The sequence below is a fragment of the Apaloderma vittatum genome, unplaced genomic scaffold, assembly GCF_000703405.1.
Source record: "Apaloderma vittatum isolate BGI_N311 unplaced genomic scaffold, ASM70340v1 scaffold34394, whole genome shotgun sequence".
Lineage (NCBI taxonomy): Eukaryota > Metazoa > Chordata > Aves > Trogoniformes > Trogonidae > Apaloderma > Apaloderma vittatum.
The window spans coordinates 4,098-13,449 of record NW_009715051.1 but is presented as its reverse complement, the minus strand read 5'-3'; the positions used below and the strand labels follow the sequence as shown (position 1 = coordinate 13,449).

The following is a 9,352-nucleotide window of genomic DNA, read 5'->3' as shown; positions in this document are numbered from 1 at the left end:
TTCTGTGATATGGGGATCAGAAAGCAGGGTGCTTTTGCCACCAAGAGAGAAAATCCCAGGAGTAGTCAAACCACGTGGTTCACAAACCGTGACAGGAATGAATTACAAATAAAGCTACTCCCTGAGAATATGTCAAAAAAAGGTCACTGGCAAAGATGCTGATGGAGGCAGGAAGTGTGGATTCTAGGAGTAAACACAAGTTTCTACAATATCTGTAATACTTCAGAAAAGAAAATCCTACATGAAGACATAGATCTCAGTAAGTTAGGATGGTAGTAATATGAGTTATCAAGATGCTCAAGGCATTGAGCTATCCACAAATTTCGTAACTAAAAATACATAAAGTTAATTTTTAAAAAAAGAGCTGAATTTAAGAGAAATATGTTACATGTTATAATCAAGAAATTTCAGCTGTCACGGAAAGGCTCTTTACATAAAGTATGGCAAAAGAGTGTGGATTCCTCTGAAGGAAAGCTGGAATTGAAGAGCTAAAAAAAAAAAAAAAAAAAAAAAAAAATAATGATTGCCCTGTGTAAAGCGATTTTTCAAGTTTCCCCTTCCTTTTTGTAAAAAAAAAAAATATATGCAGTCTCTAAAGTTTGTAAGACAGATGAATATGGGGCTGTACACCAATCCAATCCCACTCGGGCATCAGTCACAGTCAGACTCACACCACGCTTGCTTCACCTCCAGAACAACAATTTCAAACCTGGCAGGAAACGCCAGCTTCTCCTTACCTCCACTGGGTCAGGCACTTCAAGTCTTGTTTCTGGAGGAGCTTTCACAACTATAACAGTTTGGTCTTTAAGGCCACTAATTTTTCGAATATCTTGGTACGTCACATAAGCTAATGTAATCACTGTTAAGGAATTTTACCAACCTGGGTTACAATATATTCAGACTACCAGAAGGGGCAGAATTCTCTGACCTATTGTTGCATTTTCTCATGGCTACGTTGCTCTTAGCCCAAAGTTTTCTATTCTCCACACTGGTTGTGATTGCAACAAAACTGCATGAAAACTTCCCCTTGATCTAACAGCTGGGGCCTCTTCCAAGTGACAAAGAGATTCTCTTCGCTGAATGTTTCTCTCTCTTCCCTTTACCACACGTAAGACGAAGCTCAACAACCTGAAAGTGCTCACAGACTGCATAAAGCAAGATTTTGTGCACGCTTGTGCAGAGAACTGGAAATCACAAAAAAAAGCGTAAAGGAATTTACAGATGCATACACACAATATATTTTGAAATTCAGTTTTCATTTGAGGGTGTTTTCTATATACATTTTGTAAATGTTTACAAATATAAATGTGTGAACAATTGTATGCTTACAAACATATAAATCTATAAACATTTACACACTATTCACATATTCATTTATTAATTTACGTTGTGTAAAGCTATTTTAAAACCCTGTTGAAACAACTTGACAGTGCAGAAGGTCAATTTCTGCCTAAGCACAGAAGGCATACGAATATTTTGCTGTTCCATGGGAATTTGTCCAAACCATCCTGAGCACTTCAATGGGCAGCTGCATGGTGGTGCCTCACGTACTGACCTGTGTAGTCGAGGTGCCACAGTGCTTCTAGTCACAATAATTCTCTTGTTAATAGGTGGGAAATGTAGTGAGAGTTGGTTAATTACAAAGCGTATTAACAGCTAAAAAGACCAGAAGTCATATGAACCTTATGCAACTGAGCGTTGCTATTACATTATATAATTGAGTCTAAAATAGATGTTTCAAAACCTCATGAAACCTTTATCTATGATATTCTATTATAGATTCTCTAACCAGAGGAATCTGAAAATTCATTGCAAGTTACAGTTGGAAGTCTGTGTAGCCTGAATTTCCCTCTCTGTGCCTGTAATTTATATACACAGCAGTTTAAAGTAAAAAATAAATTTAAAAAAAAATCAAGCAATGAGTGCGCACACACACAACTGTGTTACCTTAGCAAAGACTCTGTCCGCACGCCTTTGTAATTTCCGCACACATAACAGATTTTGCTCTAGGCTCAAAAGAATTGAAAAAGCACCAAGTTGATCAATGCTGTAATTTACTAAGCAGCTAGATTCTTGGTTCTACTCCGTGTGATCATGGATGTTCATGAGCTCCTTCATACACCACCTAGGTTTTTTTTGGTTGGTTGGGTTTTTACACTCCAGAAGCATCACAGGCACAAGCAGCTTAAGCAAGTTTCATGCAGAACCACATGAAAACCTCTGAGCCAATTTACGGAAATTCCTAACTTTTTGCACCACATTATGTAGAGGAACTCTAGCATTACAGGGCACAGCAAAGAGACTGAGCACCTCTCAGGTTTGGGGAAAAAAGGATATCTCTGATTCTCCGAGTCCTCCGTTAGCAGCTTGAGGTCCAGGGTGCAGCTTTGGATTAGCTCATCCAGTTTCTTCTCTTCCTGAGTCAGTTCGGTCACCTCCTTCGTGAGGCCTTGACGCTGCGCGAGCATGCCACCGTCCTCTGACAGACTGCAGCCCCTACAAAGGGAGAAAATTCCCTTTCAGCATCTGTAAAACTTGGCCCTATGCTACAGGAAAGGGGAAATGCAGGGATTTACTCTGTGAGTTGGGTTCTTCGCCCTTTGTCCCTAAGCCTGCCCTTAGCGAGTCAATATAAACTACGCTTTTCCAGGATGCCATTGGCCAAGAAGGTCAGTGGCATCCTGGCTTGCATTAGAAATAGTGTGATCAGCAGAAGTAGGGAGGGGATTTTCCCCCTGGTTTTCACAGCAAGAGTAGTCAGCCACTGGAACAGGGTGCCCAGGGAGGTGGCTGAGTCCCCATCCCTGGTGGTGTTGAAAGGTCCTTTAGATGTGGTGTTGGGGGAGATGGTTTAGGGGTGAGCTTTGTAGAGTAGGGTTCATGGTTGGACTCAATGATCCCAAGGGGCTTTTCCCACCTGAATGATTCTATGAAAAGGCGTCTTTATTTATCACAACACATTTCAGAATTGCCACCGTGATGGAAAAATCAAGTATTTCTAAGCACTTCCAAAACCTTGCTTCTAGGTCCCCTCTATTCTAACCACACCCTGAAAAACACCAACAAAGGCAACAGAGACATATGGCCAAAAACTTACTCCACTTGCAGAAAGAAGCAAACAAGTTAATCCAGTATTCAGACAAACTGTTGGTTTCTAACTTCCCTGAGAAACACTATTCATACACTGAAAAGTTGTCTTAACAGAACAAAAAAGAAAAAAAAAGCTTTATCCCAGTGGAAAGCATTTTAGATGATTGCTCCGAGCAAAGCATTAGAATGGAAGGTGGGAAAAGAAAAACACTGCGGCTCTGTGACAGTGAAATCGGCCAGCAGTAATGGAAAGGGATAATGAATACTCACATCCACTGAATGTTGTTTTTGGATTTTTTCTTAATGAGATGGATGCCTTCCAGTACATTGGTGATATCATAAATCCTCCTTTTTTGCACCTTGAGGACCTCTGCTGCTCTGTTCAAATCTAAGACCCCATCAGGGGATTGGCTCAGCAGCTGAATGAACTTCTTTGTAAGAAGGCCAAGTGATGTATCATACCGAGTCTTTTCTGAAGGAGATTTTGGAGCTGGGAAAAAGGAGAGGGAGGGGGAAAAAAAAAAAAAAAGCAAAGAACAAACAGATAAATCAGTTTTCTTAATTTTGGTTCTGAAAGCATCCAGAAACGCAAAGAGGCATATTTCTTTCATTTTTACTAGAGAAATCTCTCAAACCTCTGCATTAAGACACAAGTTACCTCTAGGTATTTATTTGTATTTCAATATGTACTTTTCCAAAAGTCACAGGTACATGAGCAAACATATACATTTTTTTTTAAATGCAAATATTTCCACTAGTCTGATGGATACATGTAGCAAAAGCCTGAGCAGAACACTGCTATGTGAATTCTTCACAGTATATTTAGTATCTGTTTATCCTGGCAGCAATACCAAAAATTCCCCTGTGACTCTCCTTCATCAGGCCGATAGCCAGCTTTCACCAGGGTTTGGTTTTTCCCCTCTTCTAAGTTAAGTGTTTCGCATGCAATTAAGCAGGACTTAGGTGTACTTCAGTGGGTGAACACAATGACAGATTCCATCAGCGCCAGGCTCCACGGCTTAACAGAAAACTCAAGCGAATTAGAGGAGACTGACCTAAGATACAGTTTATAATGACCATTTCTCTGGAACCAAACAGTGCTCAAACCGGGCAAGACGACCCACGCCTTCTAAACTACAAGTCAGCTCAGATCTTACCAGACAACTCGCTGCTTTCAGGCACAAATGCAGCATCTACATATTTAATAGATGTGCTTTTTAACAGTTTATATGCTTAGATCAGAACAATTTCTAAGAACAAACATTCGAGGCTTTTGACCCAAAGGAAACGAGCCATTATTCGAAGTCTGCTGGGCTGGTACATCTCAAACCTTTCATTCCCTTCAAGTATGACACGGGACGGATGTTAAGCTGATCTGGTGGTCATTCTCACGTTCGCAAGGCTCAAGTCCCGTGTTTAATTGCAGAAGCTGGTCAAAAACAAAATCCTACCCAGAAGGAAACCTTTAGACTGAAATATTTGGAAGAATGTGGTGGTTTCTCAATGAAAACCAAGTCCATGCCTGCCTGCAAAGGGAACTGGCTAGCTGCGCCTCGTTCTTCGGTAGAACGAGCTTCTTTGGTAGAGCCAAAGGCCGAGGCACAGCTGGCTGGTTCTCTCTGCAAGCCCTGGTTCAGGGCTTGGCTGCACTGGGAAACAGAGGAACACACTCATCACTTGGGTGACCTTGCGAATTTACAGCAGGGTGGCTTCTGTTTGTTCATTTGTTTTTCCTTTAATGTTTGGAAAACGAATCAGAGGCCCAGAGTGACAAGGGCAAGAGAATGCTTGACCACCCCTGAACAGGGCACATGCACCAACAAGTCCTCTGAACGGCCTTACGGACACCGCAGCAACACCCCGGGCTCCAAACGGCACAGAGCTTCTGTGAGAACGTGCTTCAGTTTCCAGCGGACTTCATTTTGCTCAGTCAAGTTTCTTTAAAACTGTGGCTGTTTAACTTGTACACCTCAAGTTCATATCTTCAGCTAATTTCACTTGTCCTTTCTGTCTCAATAGAAACAAGCACTCCGAGCGGTGAGGAGGGACAAGGAGGGATCCCTTCACATCCGCTCTCCCATCACTACCGCTGCTGCTCTAGCCTTCTACTGCAACTAAGCAGTGGCAGCAGTAATATTACAGGGAGAGAAGGCAGCTCGGAGCCCACAAAAATCACTTCCCTCTGCCTAAGAACCGTGCGTGTGATCCCACCTAGCACCTCCGTTCTTCAGCGTCTACCTCTCCTAAGCATCCCCAACATCACATGCTCAGCCAAAGAGGAGGTCCCCAGCAGGCGCAGGGATGGGTACGCGGCACGCGCGTCCGGGTGAGGAGAGCAACAAACGCACTTTTGAGCTCAACAAGGCAGCTTGTTGTACTGGGTTGCTCCGATCTCAAGCGAGTAAAATAAAAAACTCCGCCCCACACAGCACGTCACAGGTTCCCCTTACTTTTTGGGCTATCTGGACTTCTTGTTGCAGCTCTTCCTTTCCCCTTTGGAGTCTTTAGTCCTTCAGGAAGATACTGGTGGCCGCTTTCTCCTAGCTCCAGCCTTCGTTTTGCCTGTTTGAAAAAACACAATTGTTTTTTTCTGGGTTTTTTTAAGAAGTTTATTTCACTGTGCCAAACACAATATTGGGGCTATAGGAACGACGGGCAGCAGTGAACTCTTCAGAGCAAGGTACCAGTATAGGTTTATACCTCGTATTCGTCACAAGGGAATTCACATATTTACTGGAATCCTAAAGTGGACTTAAGTCACTCAAAAGCTACATTGATGGGGGTTTTATCTGATAATTCAGCCATTTTCTTAATTTGATAAGCTGAGTGACAGTCGTATGATCTACTTCAGTCCAGTCTGGATGTTCTTAAATACACATGAAAGATTTCTACCCTCACCTGAGAACACTTCAGTCAAAAAAAACCAACAGCGAATCTTCCGAGCACACCCACAAAACTACATTTCTTTTGGAAAACCCCCTTACACCCACCTAAGTGGGTGCACAGGTAACATCAGCACAAGTTATGTTTTTCCTTCGCTATTTGAAAGGCTGGTTTGGAAAAGAGTAGTAACCTGCCCTGCTATAAACTTTCCATCAACGAAATGCAAGGTATGACATCAAGAGCAGCACTGGACAACTGTTCTCCTCTGCTTTTTTGTCCTCACAGAAAGCACAACCACTACATATATTTCACATTAACCAGCATATTTGGGTTAGGGCTGCCTGCATAAAAAAGCAAGGTGGAACAAAAGTGGTACGAGAAAGATGATGCCCGAAAATCTGCTAAATGTTGCCTTCAGCTCAAAGGAAAGCTGTCTACATCCCGAATAATAAAAATGATGAATGAAACTTAAACTGTGCAATGCACAAACTGCAGTGAAATCCACCACCAATATGAATTTTGTTCCTAGACAGAAACACAATCTACTATCTTTGGAAACAATTCTATACCCTGCCAGGCTACTCAGGTTGCTGAAATTAAATCTGGGGATACTTGTTCTCCTAACAATAGGAAGAACATTACCTGGGAAGACACACACACACACACACAAAAAAAGTTTACGTCTACTGAAGCTTAGCCAAATAAGTGTTTCTGAAGAATGTTGTTTATTCAGTTAGGTAGAATAATTCATATTTTCTTGCTCTTTAGACTTGCCCCAAAGGGTTGGATCATATTCTGCTCCTCAGGGAACTAGGACAAAATACATTCTGCTGTGGTGTTGTAGACTTATATCTCTGTATTGCGGATCAAGCTCATGCATTTTACTTTTGAGTCTGGGATCCGCAGAAGGCTCTAAACCAACTAATTTATATGCATTTATTTACGGAGAGCTGACTAATATCCTTGCACTGGACTCTGTTTGCAAACCTCAAACTTATTAAAAGGCAAGTTAAAGCACATGAAACTTAAATAAGCCCACGGTCTAACTGCATGTTCAGAGTGCTTGAGCCACTCTACGTTTCATGGGAAGGGACAAGGCAATAATTCTTCTTCGGTGACAGAGCAAAACTGAGCTAACCGCATCCTTCTCACCGACGCGGGCACCCGGCTCTTGCGGCAGCTTCTGAGGGCACGAAACACCTCTGGCTCCCTGTCACCCCGAGCCAGCAGCTCCCTAATCCAAGGACACAGATTTTGAAAAGGTCAACTGTTAACAAAAGCATCCAGCTAATATGTTTAGCCAACGGTAATTGGATTAAATTAAGATTACAGCTATTCCACAGGGAGAAATACTTATATCGAAAACAAGTGTGAAATGGAAGTGTTTTTCCACCCTGAGAGCTGTAAGAGAAAAGGAAGGAGGGGTGAAAAGGGAACAATTCAGGGCGTGGGAAGACTAGGCCAAAGGGATACAATTAAAGATAAAAGAGAATCTCAAAACCAGGTGTGAGAAGGAGGGGAAACACTAAAGACTTAACATCCCAAGATTCGCAGAAACTAACACATCAAAACTTTCTGCCTCAACTTGTCTGCAAGACACAAACAACAGGATTTTGCCCCAGCTTTTGCGGCTAAACACTTGAGAACATTCTCCTGCGAGCTTCAAATGATCGGGTTTGGCAGCACGAGAACATCGGCGGCATCCTCCGGCTGCACGTGGCGGCTGGCACGAGCCCGGCCGGGCATGTTAGAAACACCCTGCTCATGTCAGTCCCACCACGACCGGCCTCCGGGTGAACACCAAGAGACAGAGGCGGCGCTCAGAGGTGGTCATTTGGTAGGGCACGAACCACACGGACAACCTGAGAGAGATACAGAGCAAAACATCTTCGAAGGGCTTAAGAGAGTTCGGCGAAGGTAATTTCGGCAAACCCCGGGGAAAACATTTCGTTTCGGGCCAGATGTTCCACGTCACTCAGCCAGTGCTCTCTTCTCCTTCCCTTTTTACCAACTTCATAAATAGTAACATGCAGGGCTGAAGTGATCTATTCTCCCCATTTCTTTTTCCCTCACTTACAGATTAAAGATTTTTCTTTGCATTAGAGCTCCTGGATGACTCTCAGTTTCTCGCTTCCGATCTCCAAAATTATTCATCGGGCTTTCTGGTATCAGACTCGCCTTCAGAAACCTCAAGATCCCTGTTCAGCAGTCAGCAAAATCAACAAGCTTTTTAAAATAAAACTCTTGATTTGCATAACATTTCTGCTACAAGTGTTGTTGATGTGCCGATTTGCACTCTTTGTATAAATTCGTATTATTCGTCTTTATTTGGGTCATTTGATTAATCTTACCATGCAGACTCTTCTGACGCAGCCTGTGGGACACGCTAAGAACCAACAAGCCAAAGGACACCAGCACAAAGCATCCCAAAGACAGGGAAAGGTAGGAGGCACAAGGACTGGGAACTTCTGGGTGCAACAACTGGAAGTCGGTTTTCTGAGGGGATTGTGAACAGGTCGCAAAACACATCAGTGGCACAGGTAAAGCCACAAATTGATGCATCCAGCAAGAGACGTAAAGGTAACGGGAGAGCATCCAGCTGAGCTGAGCCAGACGCCTACCTAGCTCCTTGGTGGAGACAAAAAATGTGGCATCAAGTGTTTTGACTCACTTTTCCAACACTAGGAGCAATTCCTGATATAGATACAATGATGGATCCACCACTCGGTGCAGATCACTAAAAACAGGTGACACCTGGACTCCTATGTAGCTGTGCCCTTTTAGCTTTAATCCCTTTATTGGAGGAAAAAAAAATAAAAAAGAAAACAGACAGCTACCACAACAACCATCCCAGGCAAACCCACAAGAATGTCTTCATAAGAACACTTGTCTCCATAGGAAAATAGTTTAAAAACTCCTAGGATAAGCTAAGTATTTTCAAGTAGGCCGTTCCTGATGCAATTCACTTCACAATACTTGGTCTCAGGGATTAACTTTTAAGTTGGAGGGAGAACAAGAGTAACTGTGTTTTTCATGAATTGAAAAAAAGAGGTAAAAGGGGAAATTACAGCCCGTTCTCTGTAACGGGCAGTTCTGACTTCACAGCTACCTGGGTCTAACAGGTCGCTGCCACCACCTCTTCTCCTGCATCCTCCCTCCATCCTCATCAGCCCCCACGGGGAGCCAGCTCAGAGGGTCACAAGAGCAGAAACCAAGTCCTCCTCCAAGACAGGAGTGAGTTTTCTGCCAGGTTAATCCTCCTGGGCAACCTGCCTGCACCAAGAGCTGCGGCGGGGGAGCGGTGGGACACTCCCTGCACCCCTTGGGGCATCACAGCTTGGCATTTGAGTGGCTTCGCTTCTGCATCACACCACAATCA

General features: G+C 43.2%; 1 protein-coding gene across 1 annotated transcript; it reads right to left on the bottom strand.

Moving 5' to 3' along the window:
• Nucleotides 1-737: 737 nt before the first annotated feature.
• On the bottom strand, nucleotides 738-8,127 carry LOC104273589 (transcription factor E2F3-like; the record flags this gene model as incomplete). The annotated part of the gene is made up of 6 exons (XM_009868959.1): nucleotides 8,051-8,127; nucleotides 7,126-7,207; nucleotides 5,541-5,652; nucleotides 3,361-3,580; nucleotides 2,338-2,496; nucleotides 738-852 (listed from the first exon to the last, which is right to left on the bottom strand). Coding segments are annotated over exons 1-6 (765 nt in total), but the record flags the coding sequence as incomplete, so codon positions are not given.
• Nucleotides 8,128-9,352: the final 1,225 nt, after the last annotated feature.